General features: G+C 41.0%; 1 protein-coding gene across 1 annotated transcript; it reads right to left on the bottom strand.

The window, feature by feature from the left end:
- Window positions 1-3749: 3749 nt before the first annotated feature.
- NFIL3 (nuclear factor, interleukin 3 regulated) lies at window positions 3750-23809 on the bottom strand. Its single transcript, XM_083187705.1, has 2 exons — window positions 23391-23809; window positions 3750-5638 (listed from the first exon to the last, which is right to left on the bottom strand). The coding sequence occupies exon 2, from the start codon at window positions 5448-5450 to the stop codon at window positions 4062-4064; it is 1389 nt and encodes a 462-aa protein (XP_083043831.1). The 5' UTR covers window positions 5451-5638; window positions 23391-23809; the 3' UTR covers window positions 3750-4061.
- Between the last annotated feature and the right edge of the window lie 551 nt (window positions 23810-24360).

Here is a 24360-nt window from a genome sequence, read left to right on the forward strand (position 1 = left end):
CATTTAAATTCACAACACCCCACATATGTCCACTCCAAAACATTGGTAGTCCCTCCACAACACTCCAGGCCCACCATGACCCGTTGGGTGTCCACCTTCACGAACAATAGGTCCCTTGGTTTGAAGTGTGGCCATGCATCACCCCTTCGGTGATTGACACACCTTAGATCCATAGAGATCATAGAGCAGTGGTGTTAAACTCATGGCCCTCCAGCTGTTGTGGAACTACACTTCCCAGCATGACCTGTCACATACATTTAGATATTGGCTTGTTAATACTGTGGCAGCCCATGCTGGAGCATGCATTTCCACAACAGCTGTAGGCCCATGAGTTTGACACCACTGTCCTACAGTTTGAGAAGGATAAACCTGTAAAGCTGTACTTAGCTATAGTGATACACGTCAGGACTTGAGACTTTGACACCTCATTTCACTCCATCTGGATCCGGAACAGTGCTCCAACCACTCGGACCCTCTTCTTAACACCACCAATATGGAGAATACTGCTGCTATGCATTCCGGAGTGGAATAAATCTCCAAATGGTTGAACTGTGGTAACTATATCTTGCCGCATATTGAAAGACTGTTACATTGGAGTTTCTTGTGGAACTGTAATTCTGGCGGTGAATTTAGGAACGGATCCCATGCAATTATTCTTCCAAGGTGTTTCAAATTCATTATTTGAATTTAATGTGTTTATCATTAAATACCCAATTTATTTTAAGTAACTCATTGGTGTAGTAGCGCTACTTTTTCTTCTTCTTTGTACAAGTACAGTTGATGCAGAACCACATGTAGCTCTCTTACATCACTGTCTGCAGGAAAATGATAGCTAGGGCACTTCATAAAACTGTTCTTTCAGGAGGGTGGATAAAATAAAAAATATTATTTAGAAAGCTCAGATGAAATCTTGTCAGGAACAGAAAGTCTTTTGCTATCGTCATTAACAATATACTGCAAATATGTGTGTGTGTATATAGCAAATAAATGCATGGGGATTTTGTTCATATTATGATCCAAACATTTAAGGATACAGATTGTCCCAATTCCTTGCAAGTTTCTACATAGGCATCAGTCTCTAAATACAGGTACAGCTAAATGCACTCACCTCTCAGGTACAGAGTGTAACATCTATACAAAGGCTGGCTTGTAAGTCACACCCAACTAGGCCTTAGGCCTAAAGCCCCGTACACACTGAGCGACTTTCACCTTAAAGATGCTCAGTTTAATCATCTGAGTGGCTTTCAGCATGAAAGCCGCCCAGTGTGTACGGGGCAGCGATGAGTGATTAATGCTGCTCTGTGGCATCAACGCTGCTGGCTGCCGCTCATCTGCTGGTATTACCAGCAGATGAACGAGGGAGTGGACGTCTTTCCATAGCGTCCCACTATGAAAAGCCATTCACCCCTGGGGAAAAATCGCTCGGCAGGGGAATAAACCCAGCTTTTCAGCCCAGTGATATTAACCATCATCGTTGTCCATACACGCTGGGCATAATCGGCCAGTGTGTAAGGACCTTAAGTCTTGACTGGAAACAGCCATGATAGCATTAAGCAAACGTTTGACAGACAATCTTGTCCAGAGTTTGTATGAGACCATCATGAGAAATGGAGAAAGGTTCTATTGTCTAGTGAGACCAAGTGGACAATCCTATTCGGAATTATGAACTTGAGGTGCAAATCATTGCAGAAGCAGACAAACGTTATGGTGGCCGAGATTCACACAAAAATTTTCAATGCCCTACAGGGCTCTGACCACTTTGTAAGAAATGGGGTTGGCATTAAAATACAGAGACACATGGTAACCTTTGTGCTGAATAGGACTGAACCCCCGCCCCCCCCCCCCATCACCACTCTGAGAATAAATGAGTCATCTTCATCACTTACACTGCTCATAATCAGGACACACTCCTATAATGAATCATTGTGGATCAAAAGGCCTGATTTAGAGATAGAGGCAAGTAAAACGCCAGATGCAAGTGCCCAGTGTTTTACCAATGTAAATGCATCACAATGGTTGCCACCAGGGGATGCAGATTAAAAATGCATGAAAATCAATGCAATACAGATGGACATTCCTAGGTGGTGAAGGGGGTTGGGGTGGATCAAATTAGTAATTCCACCAGCAGCCAAATAATGTTGGACGTTCCAAGCAATCGTAGGATTGCCCAGTTGTTCAATGATGCAGCTGATGTTTGTTAAATTGTGTGCTTTTGTGCGAACCAGGGCAAATGACAGCTGCAGCCAGGGGGCATCTCCAGACAGTAAACAGCCCATTGGTTGCAGCATCATCAACATTTTGCAGTAGCAGATATGATGAATCACAGCTGTTACTGCATAGTGTCCACCTGTAAGTCAAGCTCATATATTTTATGAATATACTTATCTAATTCAGGAACTGGAAACTGGTCAAAATAGAGGTCAAAATGCATGGTTTTTGATTAGAGGAATGGAGGAGTCCCTGGAAAAACAGATGCATTGGGGTTGCCCCTTTGGCTCTGTCAGTGAGGTTGTTCTTGCACTATCATCTTTTACTAAGTGGCAGCGTAATTTTAAATATTTGAGCAATAACAAATCATACTAGAAATAACTGAAATTTATGTTAACATTAAAATGTACTGAAGAACACGATGGCTGGTCTCTCTAACAATTAAACACAATAGTGTTGCTTGCTCCACACAACATGCGTTTACAATGTCAATATATGAAATATTCTGTTGCTCCTGGTATAGACTACCTTTTATTCTATGCTCTTAAAATTGGGATATTTAGATAATCATGACAAAAGTGTGCTAGTCAAATGTACATTAATAAATGTATAACATTCACAACTCTACCAGGCAATAAGTGCACACTGGACTCATATAGAAACAGAAAATCAAGTGTAATGTTATTATTCAGAGTTTTAGAATTCAGAAACCAATAAGACAAATCTAAAAGTCAGATTTAGCTGTAAAGGAGATTTCTATTTATTACACTTCAAAACTGATGAGCCATCAGTACAAATTTCTGTGCTTTTTCATATACATGGACCCACTTTCCTTTTAATACCATTATTAGCAATATTTGATTCATCTTTTTACCTCAAAGGTTATTGTTGTCTTGAGGTTTTGAACGGAAATATTATTCAGGATGCCTTACAAAATATGATCATTAAATCTTCCTTCCTTCACTTAATTGAGACAACCGCTTCAGTAAATGGTATCCGGACAGTAGATAGACAGTACATAGATAGACAGTTAATAGAGTCGACACCAGAAGGTTGCCAGGCAATAGGTCAATATTGACAAAAAGGTCTACACATGGTTTTTCATGATTTTTCAGGTTAGGCACTTGGGGAGGGTTAGGATTAGGCTACCAGAGAGGATGGTTAGGGTTAGGCACTAGGGGCATGTTTAGGGTTAAAAAAAAAAAAAAAAGTGTTGACCATTGGCATTTCACCGGTCAACCTAAAACCATGTAGACTATTTAACTGTCGACATTTTGATTTTGTGACTTATTGACTATGTACTGTTTATCTTTCAATCCACAATTTGAGTAAATTTATCAAAGGATACAATATATAAAACAATTCTACCTTTTAAGACCTTGTAATATTTAACTGTAACACCATTCAATATTCACTGATGTGTCACATATACATGACACAAGACTACATAAAGGCCATTTATACATTGAGGATATTCACACTGGTACATTTGTAAACACACATACACCCTGTCTGTTGCACTTGAAATAGACAAAGGTCCCTTATTTGTCACCAATACTTTATTATAACTGGTAACTTGCACAGTTTATAACAGACCAGCAAAAATAATGTTTAAAATATTTACAACCTTGCAATTGCTACGTAACTGTACACAAGGCAGAGTGATCATCACACAATCTAGTTTTCAGAATAATTGTGCACAAAAAAAGACAATATTTAGTCGACATCATTACATGAACAGAACAGTAAAATGACATCACAAGTCCAGTGAAAATGAGCATCTTACAAAACATATCAATTTACTGCAAACAACACTCTTTACATTAAGCATCTGCTTTCATTTCAGTAGTAAATTAGCTGGAATCTGAAGTACAGATTTCTTGGGTAACTATAAGTCTTTTAAGTGACGCAACCTCAGCAGATAAATTTGCTATACCTCGCTTTAAATACAAGTTCTCTGGCTCAGGAGCTTTGTAGACATTGTCTGTCATTCCAACAATTCCAGCAGTTTTGCAAATATTTGGCAGTCTATCAAGTTCCTTATGGTGCCACTGTCCTGATTTTATGGGCCAGTCTGTGATATTAGTCACTTGAACTGACAAAGGTGACAACGATGAATGTACCAGGGTTTCACTACTATGTTGTTCAGGAGAAAAGTGCCTTTTTGAGGACATGTCTATTGGCAAAGGCAGTTTTTGTGTGGCATCAAACACATTTTCCAGTGTTTCCATTTTGACCTGCATAGCTTTTGTCTTTATTCGCAGTTTGTGGGGCAGTGCGGAGGAATTCACCTCTGGGACCTTTATGACTGTTGTATGACCATTTTTCAGCTCAACAGGGGAGTGGATTGGACCTTTAGGAACCTGCTGCTCATCCTCCACATCAGAAGTCTTTCCCACCACTCCCTCATCAACCTCCGATGTTCTCGGAGAGTTGCTGGAGGAACTGTTAATCTGCAGCAGAGGAGGAGAATGTGAGTATGCAGGAAATGTACTGCCAATAAAGTTCCGATAGATTGATGTTGCGTAGGAGGGATTTTCCTCTCTAGGTTCCCGGGAAAAGTTCTCTATTTCCATAGGTTCCTGCTTTATCCTTTGAAACTTACTTTCAGAAGTTCTGCAGTTGTTTTGGATGGGGTTTGGTTGGACATGTTCTCCAGAAGATACCTCTGATACATCTGAAAGAGAACTCTGGGGGGAGTGCTTGATTACAGAAATACAGCTACTGCTTATGAGAGGATGTTCATGGTCTTCGGAGTAAGACCTTACACTGGAGGTGGCATTTCCGTATTCTTGAAAATACATAGCGGTAGCAGTAGTAACTTTTTGTATTTCTTGAGCATATGATGTAGAACTTATCAAACCAAATTTAAGTTTTAAGGACAGAAGTTCTGTTTTCAGGGTTGCATTTTCCTCTCCCAATGCAATTAGTTTATTTTCAAGAACCATGTCGTTTAACCTGCGCTTTTCCCGTGACCGCTTTGCCGCTTCATTATTTTTTCTGCGTTTCTCCCAGTACATAGCATCTTTCTTTTCATCAGGAATAAATTCCCTTTTCCTGCGACATGATGAGGACTTGTTTTTTCCTACCATTCCCTCGTTGTACAACATATCATTGCTAGAGTCCATTGATTCGGACATGTCAGGCATACTAGAATTAAGCACAAGTAGGTTCTCCATGCCGTTCCTTGTATCAGCACATTCCTGCTCTTTTTTAATGGTAGGCATTTTCCTCAGCTGCATTAGCAACCACTGGAATTAGAAACAGTTCACAGTTGCTAATGAGAAGTGTTATATTCTGTCCTTTAAACTGTGTAAACATTAATACATTAGTTATATGAATTTCCATCTGCTGGTAATACTCCGTGCTAGACCATGGAGAAGTGAGTGTGTGACCATCCTCAGGTTGTTTCTTGTATATCCCGTGTCACCTGCAAAAGAGGAATACAAATATTTAACATAAATATGGAAAAAATAAATTGTCAACTACAGTATGGCTACACAATACTACAGTTAAATCAATGTCAGGGTCTAGTCTATCTGTGACTTGTACGAAAAATTTATTTTGCAAGGAAGAAGTACAGCAGCTACATAAATGTTGGTTTTGTAGTGTGACCACAATCACAAACACTTCTGCAATTTTACACGCCAAATTGTAAAAAAGTCATGTTTGTGGTTCATTTAGAACACCGATCAAGTGCAGCAATATTTTGTTATTAATACAGATTTGTTTTAACAGAGTTTCCACAAGCAATGCAGAATGGGGACATTGCAGGATGTAGAGTACACACGGAACAAAGTCTGAGATACATGATTAATTGGTACTTGATATTTAAGAGAAGTGGAAATAGTGAACTTGAGTGGGGAGGAAAAAGCCCCTATGACTGACAAGACCATATATTTTGCAAACCAAGAAAAAAAAAAAGATCTTAATTTCTACCTCATATTTTATAACATTTTAGGCAACAGATGCCCCATACAACATAACACTATCATCAATCTAATTTGCGGGTAATAAAAACAATAAACTAAAGTGGATAAAGGGATCTCCTTGTCTATGCACAAAATAAAGCAGGCTATGAAGAAATAATTAAAAACATTTAACAGCTTTTCTAACAAATGTGTTATTTTATGCTCATGTACTTATGTATTACAGCCCAGTGCTCATTGTCATGGCTATAAATGTACATAAGTATGAGATGATAGCACACATGGACAGTTCAGAGCTTGTTAAAGTGCTTGCATCTTGAACACATGGATTAAGAAAACTATCTTCTCAATTAAACAATTTGTGATTGTCAGATTTTGTAGGAAGAATTAAAGTAGGAGTGTTCTGCTGTGCACACTTTATAGTAAAACTTGTTACAATTAAAGATCTACATTCTAAACAATGATGTCAAATTTCAGTCATGTATAGCATTATACTTATCTAGTTAATATGTTAACATTATTTATACAAAACAAAAAAGCCCTCCCTATGACTCAGGCTGACAAAATATGGCAGTATGCAAGTTTACACACATATAAACTGAAGCAACCTCCTACTTTGCTAAAGAAAGCCAACTATTAAGTACAGTAGTATAATGAAGGGGGTGGGGGTATTTCGAAATGGCCTGCTTTTGCCCATCATGGGAAAAACAATATGTTTTTGTTTTGGTTAGTCAATTGACAAAACTGCTAAGTGCTTAAAACAGGTGGCTCATGTCTGATAACTAGCTCATTCGCTGCTAATTAAAAAATACCAAACACTAATAACGTGAATTCCATCCACAGGCAATTCATACAAGAAATGATTAGCCGGTACATGGAATGGATGACTTGCTGACTGTGTCTCTACGCTTGGCAGAAAAATGATGCTTCTGTTTTTGTGATTACTCACCATGGTTTGGTAGGTTTTCAGTGAATCAAAAATAGTAAAAGAACAACTGTTCATATAAATATATCTAGCCAGATAAACTCAGAGAGAATGCTGCCAAGGTACACAAAGGCAGCCAACAAGGTTAGCTTTTCACTCACTTACAATGGCTCATTAATCTAATTTTATCTTTCGCTTTGAAATATAAAGACTTGAAGACAAAAAAAAAGAAAAAAAACATTAAGGTGAGGGTATATACAAATATGCATGCGGGATTAAAAAAGCATCCAGTTCATACAGTATGAGACATTATATAAATGACTTGTGTTGTAAATGAGATTTGCTAATTACTACAAACCGCCTCTCTTCTTCTGTCTACCATACAGTATAAACTAAAATTTAGAATGGTTACAAAACTGACTGCTAATGTACTTACTGAATAGAATACCAGGTTCTGATTTACCAGTGTAACCTATATTATCATATGACACTACTTTTCTCTATCATGTGTGAAATTCTACTGGATGTAGTCCCTGCAGTGCCCTTTTTTTCTTTTTGTATTAAAATCTGTCACCCATGGGATAATGGCCACTCTCAGGAGAAAGGGCATAAAAATTGCCGGTACTTCTGTATTATCTGGGCTCCCGTGTTAAATGCACCCCATTTTTTCATATCCCTACTATCCAACTACACATGGAGTTGATTTTATATAGTGTGGCGAGCGTAGCGAGCCACCGTGCCCGAAGAGTGGGGACACGGTCTCATAAGAAAAACGGGAGCCCAGATATTACATAAGTACCAAATTGCCTTTTTCATACATACATTGCATTCGGAACAACTATATGCACAACGCACACACAAAAAAGTAAATATAGACCATATGTACTAATTGTTCAAATATTAAAAATTACAGATGCACTAAGTGGGGTATTCAATTAGTTGCTGGGTTTACCCCATGATTGCTAGCACCGCAGGAATTTAATTAGTGGCGAATACCCCACAAACAAGATCCCTGCAGTCGAACTAAACCTTGCAGGTCATGGAGTTGTTCAAGGAGCAGTGAGGTAAAGGCTTTGGAAAACCCCACAAAATTGGGTTGAAAGTGGGGGGGGGGAAAAAACAAAAACGTTTATTCTGCAGTTTATGCACACTCAAATGGTTTCCACACTTCATGAGTCATCATTTTTCAATGGGAGAAAATGGCTAATCCTTTTCCTACACCACAGGGATTGTTGCCGACAATAACTCGTGGGTAAACCCTGCAGCTAATTTAATACCCCTAAATCTTTGGATAGTGAAGTGGAGAGAGAAAAAGTACCAATCAAACAGGTCCTGACTGTCATTTTTCAAACACAGCCTGTGTTGTGACTGGCTGATACTTTAACTCTCAGCACTTTATTACACTCCAAGGTATCATACATCTCCCCCAAAATATGCCCTGTTAATGGATGTATTAAAAAACAAAGTGTATATTCATTAGATGGGGAAATATTATGATATAACATTATCATGTTACCAGGACACTGCTGAAAGGCAGGTCCAGGGAGCAAGACAAAACTTGAATTTTGTCTCCACTATTGTTATGGGAGTTAATTGTAGCAGGATTATCAAGTACTGTTAAGGGGCCTACACGCAGGGCGACACTGCTGTAGCGATCTGAGCAATGTAGATTGCTCAGCACCGCAGAGTGATGTGTCAGCGCTGTGTCAGGGCCAGTGTTCACCAGAGACATAGCGATGAGTATGGTATTACAGAAGGTTCTATATGTGCCACATAAAACTCAAATTTGGAAGAAAAATCAACACAATGTTATTTCCTATTAGTTAAAAGCCTCATAAAAGCATAAAAACTCAGTCATGAATGAATTTGGCAGTTTTGTTGTGAGATATAAAGAAGCAATGTTATTTACAGGAACTAAGAAATTTCTACAAAATGTGGACTAATGAATTCCCTAAAACCTAAGAGAGGGTCTATTAAAAAAGTGTATAAATACATTATCATAGCACATTTAAAACATATTTGACTGTAAAGGCCTTGTAAAACTATGGCTACAAATAACCACTGACTACATGTCAGGTGCCACCATCTTAATTCTTGTAGATACCACTCACTACATGCCCACTGACTAACGGATTTAGAATGTGGCATGGTGCCTCAGTTGTATTTTGAGCTCTGTTGCACATCCAAACAACTGCCTCACAGTGTGTCACATGCATTTCCAGTCATTGAAGCAATTGTGACCTACTTAAATGACATGACTGAATCCTGAGCACTTTCTAGACTTTTACACATTGGTTTCTTTTAGTCAGCATCTGAGGGACAGGGAGCATTCAAATATAATTTTTAAATAATTTTATCATCATTGAACTTTGCAATTTACCTAATAAAAATAACACACAATCTATATGTAATGTTTTTGTCATGATGCAACTCACTTTCAGCATTTTGGCTCAGACTTAATAATGCTCCATAATAATCATAGTGTGTTGTTTATCAGTGATTACAAGCTACTCGCGCAGAGAAGCATACTAAACAGGATGGAAATATTATCAAAACACTACTGTTTTTTTTTAAATAAATAACTTGAATCCTGGAATGGATTGTGGAAACCAGCACAGTTACAATGATTACAGTTATAATAATAAAGGTGAAGCTATAAAATCTAATGTGGGATCATAAGACTCTTTCCTCTCTACACTTATACAGCTTGGAGCCTGTGATCCCATCAGATATGCTTTGTGCTAATCCTTCCGTCATATATATCTGGTTCACCGATATCCTCAGTAGTAATTATCACCAAATAAAATCTGCAATAATCCAGTAATAAAATTCTTATTCTTGTGCTAAGAAAACCCCTACCTGGATTTAACATGTAAATAAATGATTATCATTTACTGCACTGATTCCTCATAAAACAGGTCTAATCCCTTTTCATATGAGTCAGTGCTGCTTACGCTTTTATTTAGTTTGTGGTAATGACAGTAAGAGCAGTTCAAACAGTATAATAGCATTTCTTTCAACAGTACTTTCATTATGTTTTATCACAAAGACTCTAAATTACCAAGCACATAAAGTAATATGCATACACATACAGAAACTGGGGCCTTTGGATATTTTACTGCAAACCTAAGCTGGTTTTGAAAGATTCTCCTTTGGACAGCATTTAACAATGAGCTGCTATAATGAAGCAGCCCAACATCCATGGACTGAAAGAACAGAGTCATTTTATTTCTAACTGTTGTTATAGGTTGGGTGGAAATATTCATTCAGCAACTGTGGATCATTGTTTTGGACTCATGTACCAAAGACAAGCGCGTCTGTAAGTATAGCATAGATTTTATTACAAGCCTTCCTGGGTTTTTACCATGTAACAGATCATCTCAGCTCACCAGACCCCGTTCACACTGCACTTTGGACCCAGGAAATTCCCATGTCTGCCCCACTCACACTGGTTCCCTGGTCTGCCCTGCCAACAAGTATGAGGAATCTAAAGAGCAGCTTTGATTGGCTGACCAAGATGATGTCGTTTAAAGAAGACTTTTTCCAGCACAAAGAGGTGGGTGTGGAATGCACACTGCATTGCTTTAATCATGGCCGAGGAGTTACTACCGAGTAGCCTGGAGTTCCTAGTTTATTGCACTATTATTTTGGAGATGTTGTAGTAGACTGTGGCATCCTTGACAGTGCCAGTCACTTGCTTATTTATTTCCTCCCCTCTCACAGTCAGCAGCTACAGCACCTCCTCATCCCTCCTGTGCACCATGTCTCCTCTGCTCTCAAGCATTAAATAGATGTTATATGTCACCTTATCTAATTCTCCAATCAGCTCTTTTTTCAAGTCCTGTGTGAAAAATCAGAGTCACACCTGTTCACACTGGTGCATACCCATGTAATACATGGGAATAAACCTGCAAAAGTCCGTGTGTGGTATATAGTCCCGACAGTCATTAACCTGACTTCGGGATCCCGACTGCCCGGACTCAGACAGCATGGCGAGCGCAACAAAGCCCCTTGCGGGCTCGCTGCGCTTGCCACCTATTCTATTCTCCCTCTATGGGGGTTGTGGACTCCCACGAGGGATAATAGCCGGTGGCCGTCGGGACCCCGAGTGTCTGGGTTTTGACTGTCGAGATCCTGATGTCTGGGTAATGACTGTCGGGATCCCGACTGTCGGGAAACTGTCCGGAACCCCAAAAGTCCTGCGTGCAATTCCCGGGTTCAATAGACATGAGAATTTCACTCACACCAATTCAGACTGAGGACGGGATGTATTAAAATACATCGCCGCCCGCCCTGATGCCAGCACATATGTACTAACATATGCGGCTGGCATCGCGGTGCGGTGACGGAGACCCTCCGCGATACCTGTACTGTGGTCTCTCATCTCCCTGCCACCTTCTTCTCCCCTCACGCCTGGGACAGCTAAGCAGGCTGTCCCCGGCACCTCCTCCTCCCCCTTGCAGCCGGAAGGACGTCCGGCTGCCTTGCTAGGGGGAGGAGGGGTTTACCTTTTGAGGTCCAGGAGGACCTGCAAGAAGGTAAACTGGAGGGAGGGGGGTCGGCGAGGTGGCGGCGAAAAGAAGCCCATAGGCTTCTATAGGGCTTCTATAGGATACCCTACTATGCGGTATCGGTGTGGCCGGGTTTTAATACATAGGAAAATGCGGTAAAACTGGGGTTTTACCGCATTTTCAGCTTAATGCATCTCGCCCTGAGACACGACCTAGGAAATTACCACTTGCCCCACCAATATCCCAGGTTTTTGCAGCAATAAGAAATGGGGTATTAAATTAACCAATATAAATGAACATTTTCAGCTTAGTAACTATCCATCAAGCAAATATGTACTGTACATGTGCTGTTTATGGCTTAAATCCCTTAGGGTGTATTCAATTAGTCCAGTGTTGTCACCTAGGCAAAAAAAAACTTGACCATTTCAGCACTTGAGTATTTATTTGTCAAAGTTTTTGCCCATTATTTAAGTCACCCCCCCCCCCCCCCCCATACCTTTGCTTTTTTTTTTTATTGAAAAGGCAATATAACTAAAATCCAGGTGAAAACGCCCGCATTTTCTCCCGAAAATAGGCAAAAACTCATGAATTCATTGATCCACGTGTTTTTCACTTCTGCAGCAATTAAAGTTACATTATTATTTAATGTGTGTTATTCTATTGTAGGCAACATCAACAGCAACCACACAACTAAAGTTGCATACACAATGGGTGTTTTTGCCCATCACGTATGCACAGCGATGATGGGGAAAATCGCAGGGCTGAATATGGCTCAGTGCATATACAATGAGCGATTTTCACCCCGTCCAATCAATTTTCACAGGGTTGTAAGGCTTTCCATAGCAGGACACTATGGAAAGCCGTCGACCCATTTCTCATTCGATGGTAATAGCAGCAGAAGAGTGGTGGCCGGAGATGATGCGGGAGCGCACATCAGCGCTCCCTGCCGGATCTCATAATCCAACTTTATGCCATGTGATAAATTCATGTTTGTAGCATGCAAGTAACATTAATTTGTGATAACATTTTGGATTATATAAATTCTGGGCAACTCAAATGGAAAACAGTTCAATGTGAAAAGATTCATTCAATGTGTTCTTTTTTGTTTACAACCGAATCATGTAACTGTACATAAAGTTATTTAGTGAAGAATTGAAGTTCTAAAAGGAATATATCTCAATGCTTGGAGATACAATTGTGACAGATAAAGTACTAGCCAATCAACTTCCACCTTTTACATTTTACAGGTTGTTTGCAAAATTAAAGTTAGAAGCTAATTGGCTAGCACTTTATCTCTTACAATTTTATCTCTCATAGCTTTGATAAATAACCCCCTAAGTGTTACTTAAATTAGACAATGATGACATCTGAAGTCATTTCTATTACCAGGAATGTTATTTAATGTAAGTCACTGAGTACATAAAAAAACCTTCAACCTTTAAGGGTTTTATGGTGTATAACTAGTGCTTTGTAACTTCCTTGTAAAATATATTTGGAATCTCTTTAATGCTTTGCAGATTTACAAACCGAAAATTACTATTTTCTCCATTTAATGAGCACAGTAACAGATACAATAAAGTCAAACATCAGAAAAGAGCTAAATTTAAATATAAGGTTGAAGTAGGACTGAAGAAAATATATGTAAAATGTATAACCACCATAAAGTAACACGTCATTAAATTTTTCTTTACTACGGACTGTGACACTGGAGTAATTCTAACTTGAGAGCAAGGCAAAAAACAAATAAGAAAAAAAGCAAATATCTTTGAACCTTGCTAAATGAGTATCCTAGGTCAGCCGCAAGTCCCCGGAATGAAGTTATTGGGGCTTCCCTTAGTAACATCGATAGGACTCCCATATGGCCACACCCTATTTCAGGTAGGTGCACCTTTGGTGCGAGCAGGACATATTATGGCATCACCAGGTGTCACAGACACTGATTTTATTTAATTTGCTTCCAACTCAAAGTCAGTCCCATAGTATTTTATCAGGGAAATGACATATAGTAAGATTGGGGAATTGTATTTTTATTCACCTGACATCCTGAATGCAGACTAAAAATACAACAACAGCAATATTTTGGTAGCAGACAGTGGTCATTTCTATGAAATAATGTAGCAACAGGTGAAATTTAAATATCTGCAAGAATACAGTAAGTTTACCTACCCTTTTACTGAATAGACATTTATTGCATACTTCGTATCTTTATCCCTGTAGCTGTAGGGGCCTATATATTAATAATCGTGGATTTGTCACAATTATTAACACTTTAGATTGTGGCAGATATTTTTAGTTTTAATGAAAATATGCCCGCTATGTACATAAGGAAACCCACAAGGAAAGCAGTAGTGATCACCACTGTCCCTACTTTATTTGGAGTTTTTCCACATTTTTAATCCGACACTGCGCATGTGCATTTGTGTCATTTTCTGGGATCGAGCCTGCACTGGACGGAGACTGTAGGAGGGGCTTAAAAGAGCTTTCTCCTGCTACTATTCCTCTGTAAGCTTAAAGAGCTTACACCATCTGAAGATGGTCATATGTGCTCATTTGCATGGAAATTTCTACCCTGCATGATGTTTAACTGAGGTACATTAAATATGCCTGTTTGATTAATCATTGAGGAGTCTCATGTTGACTAAAACACATGTCCAAACAACAAGCGACGTGTACGTTAATAGTGTTCACTCTAGGTTTTTGGTCGGCAGGGCGCCGGGGGGGGGGGTCCGGGCCAGCCGACATCACACTTGTTGGCGGTCCCGGGCCACCAACGTCACAAAAGGGGCGTGGCCTCTGCGACGTCATGAAAAGGGGCAGGCCCAGCCGCCATCACTACAGGGGGCGGGCCTGGCCCCGCCGAAGGTGCCGTCACTACAGGGGCGAAGGTGCCGTGATGCCGGGGAAGCGCCGGGCATCGCCGTCTAAGGCGGTACTGGGCTTCCCCGTGCAAGCAGTTGGGGCAGGCACCAGGCTGTTTTAGCGGGGTGCTGCTAGCGGGGAAGGGTGCATTTTGCCCTTTTGCACCCCACTAAAACACTACGTTAACACAGTAAGGAAGTTCTACTTTTTACTTAACACTGCGTTAAATCCTACTGTCAGACAGTCATTGAGGGATATGCTGAAAAGCAATTAAAAAAAAAGGGTGATTGGAAGCGCCAATTAAATGTAGGTCAGCACAGGTATGCAATATCACACTGGGACATGCAATACTGTATTGTGTGTACCAGTACTGAATACATTAACATAATGCTCTGCCATGGTCTATATTACTGTACTGAGCTATGCAGCATATACAATAATATTTGTAATTAACTGGGTCACATCTCTGAAAGTGGTTTACCTGGTACAGAGCTCAAAAACAGGATTTCTACAAACAGGATGTTGTATGAAGATAAGCTATATGAAAGTGAAAAAGGTATTCATGCCTTAGGAAAACACTACACACCTATGGCAGTGTGGCACAGTTTAAACTTAAATAAACCTGTGAAGACCAATAGGAAACCACAATGTAAGTATAGTCATATCAGGCGGAGGTGTGAACAGTGCCAGTGTTCTGTACTGTTGATGTATTTTAGGGAATACAGTCACTAGGTTGACAAGAGGAAGGTTGACATGCATTGGGTCGACCACTGAAGATAGACATGGAATAAGATCAACATGGGGTTAGGTCGACACAAGCATTAGGTCATCATGGGTTAGGTCGACATGGGGTTTTTCACACTTTGTTGAGCCGAGATGTGCCGACAGGTGGTATTTTATGCCCTACTATCCACTAGGGCGTGGTGGGAGAATAAAATAGTGAACCAAGCACAGCTAGGCATCGTGCCCGAAGCATGGTGAGCTCAGTGAGCCATGCAAGGGTACGAGGTGCACTTTTTTAATGTCAATGACATTCGAGATAAAAAAGTGAAAACCCCATGTCAACCATTTTTGACCGTTGACCTAATGCTTGTGTCGACCTAATGACCCTGTCAACCTTCAGACATGTCGGCTTTGATGCATATTGACCTTCAGTGGTCGACTCTCCTCATGTCGACCCATACCCATATTTTAGTTAGTAGGTCCTGCAGACCCCTTGTCACAAAATATATATAAATGATAAGGGTAGGGTTTCAATAAAGAACATTTATCCCAAAACGAATTTCTCGTGTCATTCTGGAAGGGGACAAGGATTTGTCATATCAAGTGTGATTAATAATATTTTAATGACTGCTGTTTAATTGACTAGGTGGTACTAAGTCCAGCGCTCTCCGATAAACCCATCTTTTTGTATATAAATGATAATATTAATAATAATAATAACCTCAAATCAGCCTTCATACAGGAATAAAATGCTCAGTTTGTAGTGTGCGGTTGGTAAATCCTGTGTTAGAGAACACCATGTTAGAGAAATATGCTGTTGGCATGCCCCATGTTAGTATAATAGTTGGATTTTATGTTTAGTGAATCTGAATGAATATCACATTTAAAGGATCACAGCCGGAGCACTAGTAACAACAGGAACACCACACTTGGTCTAATTTACTGCAAGATATATATAAACAAAGTGTTGTTTTCAGGAGGGCAGTTTGTGACGTTTGACCCTTATTGGCAATTGGACTCTATTATGTAATATCATGTGTAAAATATTCTTGGAGCAAATACAATTAACCCCAGTCATTGAGAAACTTTGGCCAGGAGTCCCTACAAGTGTGCAAAAGTATGTTTGAACAGCGACAGGCAAGGAGTGGCTATACTTCTGCAGCCATAACATAGACAAAGAAATAATTCCTCTCGGCACAAATCCTTAACCAAGCACAAAGCATTACGTAATTTGATGGAGCTTCAGTGAAGCCTGGCAGGCAGCTAGTTACGGATAGAAGATGAACAGTCATACAATGGAATATCCTCACAGTACTTTATCCAAACCAGTTCTGCCACTGAAGGAGGAAATCCCACTTTCCCTTTACAATTTTATTTGTAGAAATGAAAGCAACAATAATAACCAGTGTTCAAAATGTTATTTGTCTATCTATCTTGGACTTTAGCGGTTAAATACATCAGCTAACAGTGTATTCCATAAATAATATGAGACTAATTACAGGGCAGTACGGATGGTGTAATGGTTAGCATTACTGCCTCACAGCACTGAGGTCATGGGTTCCATTCCCACCATGACTCTAACTGTGCGGAGTTTTTATATTCTCCTTGTACTTGTGTGGGTTTCCTCCGGGTGCTCCGGTTTCCTCCCACATTCCAAAAATATACTGGTAGGTTAATTAGCTCCCAGCTAAATTTACCCTAGAATGTCTGTGCGTGTGTACATGTGGTAGGGAATATAGATTGTAAGCTCCACTGGGGCAGGGACTGATGTGAGTGTTCAAATATTCTCTGTAAAGCGCTGCGGAATATGTGTGCGCTATATAAGAAACTGTTAATAAATAAAAAATAAAGAGTGACAATCACAACATAGTATGCTGCAACTGCATTGCAATCCACTTTTTTGACATTGTCGACCATATTTTGTATTATATCAGCCCAATTCATTGCTGAGTCATGATTACTGCTGTTACCAACCTCAACTAGGACAGAGTTTAAACAATTGAGCTGAATACAAAAAATGAAACTTTGTCAGGATTTCAACTGTTAGGGGTCGATCCTATTTGGTGCGGATGATTCCCGACTGCGAATCATCATGGCACGGGGTGCACTTTATCGCGGGCTGAATTTTCTTAAAAGCGTTCGCACCTGGGTGGGAGCGATTTTAACCGAATACGACCCACCGAAGGGTGCGAGATCGGCCTGAATCGGGTGCTGTTGCCGGTGTTTAAACACATGACACCTCACACCCTTCGGACCTAATAGGATCAACCTCTTAGTGATTTGTCGCCATGATGCGCGCTACACTGGGAATTCCGGTAGTCCAACACGTCATTTTCTACATGCCACTCTGGGGTGTTGTGAGATGCCAACAATTTAGCAAGTTTAAATTCTCCCTTTAACTAATGTTCTTGGGCAACAGATGACAAACCTTTTGTCACCTATTTATAGATAACATTTTGAAGGACCTATTTCAGCGTTTCCCATAAACAGTCCTCAAGGCAACTTAACAGTCCAGGTTTTAAAGATTTCAATGGCTCAGCACAGATTGTTAAATCAAATTAACGGAAGTATTAATTAAGTAAACTGTGGCCAAGCCTAATTAATTATACAAGATGTATTTTCATGGGGAATTCAATACTGCATAATGGCTGGGATGTGCATTCCGGAAAATCAATGATAATAGACTGCATGCATGTGAAAAACATCCTGTTGGGTTGACATAGTACATGGAAATATATTCATCCACACATTGTAACCCAACTGCATGCACAATTGAATTGCCCCTTACCAAATTTCAATAATATCATAAATGATAAAGGTTTGCCTATTTTTATAACATATTATTTAGTCAAAAGATAAATTTACGTTCAAAACACTGAATATTTAGCATTTGAAGTGCCTCATATCTTTACTGTGTATTACTAGTTTCCCTGGAGCTAAAATTGTTAATATATTGTTGTTGTTTTTCTGTAATAGTGAGACAAAGTTTTCCTTGCTCCCTTCTTCTGTAGATTGCAATGTTAATGAACGACTACACACAAACATTGGGAATACGTGACTGGTAAAGCATCTCTCCCTCCTCCAGGGCTGCCTTGCCTCCTCTGTACAAACAAACAGTGTTATCCTGTCTCCAAGATCATATTTCAAAACTGATTAGCACAGGGTGATCCTGAGCAGTAACCACCAGACTGGAATGGAAAATGGATGCTTGCAAGCAAGCTGCACCGCCTGCTGTCAATACTAGTTACAGAGCAAAGTAGACTAGATTTATCCTGCAGACCACACTAATGTATTACCTTCCTTACATCGTATATACTATAGCATCCAAATGAAAGGCTTGACAATCCCTCATATACCTGCGCTGGCATTTAATGCTTCTTTTACTGAAGTTTAAGGATAATTTATCAAAGCTGCATTTCTGGTGCACAGTGCTAGCACCAAAAATTGTATTTTTCCTGTGGGATGCATCAGTGACCGCCAGCATGAACAGTGGCTTTGAAAGGAGCACATCCCTGCAATGTTCTCTGAGTACTGCAAGTGCTTTAGCCCATGAGTAGTCCCACTGACTGCATATGTGCAGCGCCACTACCGAGGAGGGTTCAGGGGGGACTGCTGCACCTGCTACTTCTTTGATGCGTAGCCCATAGGTTACAGCGGGGGCTTCCACCATCTTCAGATGGCGAGGGCCAATCTTTAGAATTCTGCGTGGAAATTGGTAAATCTGGCAAAATTGTTTCCTCTATAGAAACCTATGGCAATTGGGGCCCTAACAGAGTTTAATCTGTACTATAAGACTTATCATTAGCTAGAACATACAAAAGATCCACAATATTGCTTGGGTGTAAAACATAAATAAATGAGTCTCTAAAGGCTTTTTTTACAAATGGTGTAAAGACCTTGTATCCTATTTAGCACAAAAAAAAGTTTTTGCCATTTATAAAAAGCATTATGCTCTTCAGAAATGCTGCCCTCAAAGTGATCAATAAGTCACAATGCAAGACTATTGTAAAGAAAATAAATCTAAAGATGACAGTTGGGGCCTGGTTCAGCTATGTGTGATGGTATGCAGCAGCTGTGTGTAAATATGCAAATTTTGCATCCCACTGGATGCAGCATGGTCGCAGAAAAGAAGACACCTGAAACACTGTAACTGCGCACAGGAGGCTATGATATGCCCCCAAAACAGTTTCAGCACACCCATGTATGAGTCACTAATACCATAATCTCCAACAAAAGCTCCTTGCCTGTCCCAGCCATCGCAAGACCATCACAGCACATGCAGTTTTATACACGCACAGTGGCAAAACATCCCTCCACAGCATACAACCCTGACATTGCATTCATTGATGGATCAGGCCCTTCGCTAATTCCACGGAAAAAAAAACAGAAAGAGACAGTCTCAAAATGTAGGGGTGGACATTGTAAGCTAATAGTAAGCAAACATCAATGTTTCTGATCTGAATATTTTCCACCAATGGCTGACCACCTTGTATAAAGCTGTGGACACCCAGAAGTGGTGTCTGCAGCTCAGCTTATGTGCACATGCAAAGTGCTGACTGCTTCCACACACATTGTAAACATCGATAGTTGTATCATCGAATGGTTTTGAAGTGATGGCTAGTAACCACTGCATCATTTGATGACGTTGGAATCTGAAAGCATATGCTCATTGGGCAACAGTCAGGTGATGTAGTATTTTGGTCTAATGATTGCTAAACAAACAAGTGTTTTCCTTTCGGGGACAGACCTTTAAAACAAGGTATTTTACTGCATTAACAAAATATATAAATACTATATTTGCACTGAAAATGTCATATTTAGCATCAAGATGTTTATTTCACAGACCTTTAAATAGACCGCTAACCTGAAAAAAAAATGTGCTGAAGGTTTTAGTCAATCTTATGAAATCATTACTAAGATTTCAGAACATGAATATTAATAGAAAGTAACAAAAAAAATCTGGTGATAAACAACATGCCATAAAAATGAGAGATCACTTGAAGTAACATTGTGAAGTATGTCAAGGGACTGACTCCAAAAGAAGCAATATCTACTCCACCAAAAGCATATGGGAGGGTTGCATCCTGGGGCCAACAAGTTGGATTTGTTTCCTGCACTGATATGTGCTTTATCATAAGGTCATGTATCAACTATTATGCAACAATGTAATAGCTTGGGGACTACGAGCTGCGTGCCCCATGGGGTTCTAACGCCAACTTATATCTACATTGCTAAATCAATTTTAGCAAAATGGTACACAAAGAAAAAACATTAATTTAAAGCACAGATAACCCTGCAGGATAAATATTGAATCCCCTAAAAATTACAATAAAAACTAAATATAAGCTGTGTCATTGTAGACAAACACATGCTTTCTATTGTTTTATTTTAACAATATATGTGTGTGTGTGTGTGTGTGTGTGTGTGTGTGTGTGTGTGTGTGTGTGTGTGTGTGTGTTAATAGGCTGCATGTTTTTCATATTAGCTAAATGCTTGTCATGCATTGATACTTCTGCAGTTCTTACAGCATTGAATACTTTGTATAGACAGGACTTAATAATATGTTATCTCAATTACAATTAGATTTTTGTATGTTTTAAATACAATTTTGAGAAACTTTCTATATTCTTTAAAAAATGAAAAGAAAACTTTTTAGATGTTTTTGTAATGACATCTACTTATAATGACTTTGAGTGGGTTATTAGTGATGAAGGAAATAACAATGTATCTCCTTTCCCATACACTGATAAAAGGACACTTGTACAGTGCTAACAGTACCTATATTAAATATACAGAATTTAAACACATACAAATTGCAATGATTTGTAATTCTGTGTGGTGACCTTAACATTAAGAAGTTGTCTCCTACCACTGTAGGTGCATCAAACAGTAAGTACCAAATGAGCAAATATTCTATTCAAATGGGGTCCACAAAGAACTGAAGTGAAATAAATGCACCTTAACTAGGCTTGGGTAGTCTGTGGTCCTACAGCTGCTTCCATTCTGGAAAGTCATAGTTTCCCCACCTCTACCTAATCTACAAATAGGCAAAGGGCACTTGCCTAACAGACGGGGTTATTGGTGAAGTAGTTATTACGTTATGCCCCAAGCGCCGATATATATCGTATGCCTGATCTCCAGCACATAACCTGGAGAGGACCAGGGTCACATCACAGTCCTGTCAGCCTAATGTTTTCTTCCCACTATGCCCAAGTCCAAGGCTATGTGACAATTAGCCCCCCTGTCGCACAGCAGCCGCCCCCGCCCGGACCGACTCGGCTGTACGATGCCCTGCAGGAGAACAAAGGAATGCAGCCCCCGCCCGTCCGCCTCCCATTCACAACACGCTGGCCGCCCGCCCGCCACATGCACACACACACACAGCGCTGCCGCCGCCGCCGGGCTCATGGTCATGTATCACCGGCGCTAATGTTACTCGCGGCTCACACACTCACAGCAGCCTGCACACACTACACAACAACATCAACAGCAGCAGCCTGATGGGACCCCACGTAGCTCATTCATAGAGTCAGAGCCAGCCCATGGAAATGGGTCATCGGGAGGCTGTTGGTAGAGGGAGGTGTTTGTAGCAGCAGCAGCAGCAGCGGCAGTGACAGGAGTGAGAGGAATCACGTATATGTAGAACAATAGAGCAGCAGCCTCCTCTCTGCCACACACACATAATATAACCCCGTACAGCAGCAGCAGCAGCAGCCTAATGACGATCCCGCTGTCAGCGGCCAATACACACGCGCGGAGCACTGAGCCAAATATAGAACCATTTTATTTTTACACAGCATGGCAGTGCTTCAGGAACATGATCTCACCCCGTCATTGTCTGCTCTCATTGCATTATCCAGAAATGCCCACATGGCTGAGATTATTCCCCTCTTTCATTCTGCGCGGAGATCGTCCTGCTCCCATTGTAGCCGGCTTATAGAATCGCATAATCAGCTACACACACACACACACACACACGGGGGCTAATGCTGCTGAGGTTACATAATAATACCCAACATTTCCAGGAACTCGTGTGTCTGCGATCTGCCACTGACACCCAGCCTGTCCCGGGGGACAGGGGCCAGCACTGACACACAGGTGGCAGACAGACAGCACACACAGGGGACAGACACTTACTGACAGATAGATCTGCTGAACTAGATCAATCAAAGCATCTGTCATCTGCATTTCAGAACTATCATTTTACAAAATGACCATGCAGCTAAAGTTATACAATCACAGGGCTGACTACACTGCACACACACGGCGGTGTCACTTACGTATGCACTAAAGACCCAATGTAAACAATTGTGACAAGTTAATTAAATAAGGATAATACATGAGTCATTAGACTGGCAGAGGAAACAAGACAATGGCATAGTAAATGCAAGCTGCACTTCATATTTATACCTGGTGGCTATTACACCCTGCTGGGTGGAACTATGGATATATTGAACGGATAGATCCCTGCACCAAAGGAGACAATCAATATACAGAACAGCCCCGAGCCCCGCCGCCACCCAGCACTGTACACACCGCCGCATGGGTTATGTAATGTACGACAGAACAAGTCATACATAACCCCCCCCCCCCCCCCCTCCCCCGGCTGCCAGACAACAAAAGGACACATGAATCCACAAATCTCACGCATCCTGTAACTGCTCACCTATGGCCCCATAGCTGTGTGTATACATAACTATACAGATAGATAGATAGATAGATAGATAGATAGATAGATAGATAGATAGATAGATAGATAGATAGATAGATAGATAGATAGAGACACGTGTGATCAATTACAGTTCGCGTTCAAGTTTACAGTCAAATCCATCCCTAACAGCAGCTAATGCCCGCAGTAGCAGTGGTGGCTGCTGGTCACACACATGTCTCCGTTCATAACAGCCCCGTTCACTGACACATCACACACACTAATATATATATATATATATATATATATATATATATATATATATATATATATATATATATGTATATATATATATATATATGTATATATATATATATATATATATATATATATATATATATATATATATATATATATATACACATACACACAATAGAATGTAGGTAAGCAAGTAAAAGTCCCTTTCCCAAATTACACACACCGACCCCAGCTGCTGTGAGTGACACCATCACATATACATCTGCATACACACAAAGCTGAGCACTACACACAGCACATGCCCACCCAGCCAGGAAATCATGAATTACCTTAGTGTGTCGGCATTACAGCAGGAGGTATCCCTGAGGACATTCCACTATGCCCAATCAGTGTAGCAGTGTGCCGGCGCTGGTGCGGGATGCAGCGCTAGCACACAGGCGGGATGAGCAGCGCCTCCTATGCAGTGTGTCACAGCCAGCAGCAGCACTGTCCCGCTCCAGCCAACTGTCGCCGCCGCCGTGCGCTGTGTGTATGTGTGTGTGAGTGTGCGGGGATCTGTGTTAGTAGGTCAATACTCCTCAGTGTTACTCTCTGTGCACTTCCAGGCTTGCTCTGACTCAAGCAGGAGCTTCCCGCAGCCAATCAGCTCGCCGCCGTTTGGCGCCGGCAGCCAATGAGAGAGTGGTACTGGAGACAGGGGGCGGAGCGTGTAGGGAGAATGAAGAGCTCTGCTTGTGCTTGCGAACAGTGTGTTACTGTAGAACGTGTGGCGGCAGCAGCAGCTTTGTCCTGGGCATTGCATAACCAGCGCCGGGGGGAGCAGGGTGGGGGGGGAGAGTGTGGGCATTTACGTAACTGGCCGTCATGAACACGGCGGCAGCAGCGGCAGATTAACCCATTGCTTGCGCTTCAGTTCTTAGCCATATGAGTGATTCATCACTGACACCGGCTCCTTCCACTACGGAGTGTCCGGGGCCGGTGCCTACTAGCAGTGACACACGCGTGGGTACAGGCGGGTGTCAGGGCAGGGTGCAGCGGGTAGAAGACTGCTCTGGATGGTTATTTTGCTACATACACACACACACCAAAGTACTGGGGAATATTCATAGGCAGAGAATTGCCCTGCGTTACACTGGGCTATTCTCTGCTCAGTGCTAACCACAGAGTGGGCTGCCAGGGAGAGGTGCCCCAGCTCCCTGCCCGGATCGCATCACCGCACTAGCACGGTGAGTGCGATGCATGGAAGCCCCGCTCTCCTCTTCTCCAGGGAGCTCAGGTGCGCCATCACAGCGGGTGGCA

Source organism: Crinia signifera, chromosome 1 (assembly GCF_055691185.1).
Source record: "Crinia signifera chromosome 1, ASM5569118v1, whole genome shotgun sequence".
NCBI lineage: Eukaryota > Metazoa > Chordata > Amphibia > Anura > Myobatrachidae > Crinia > Crinia signifera.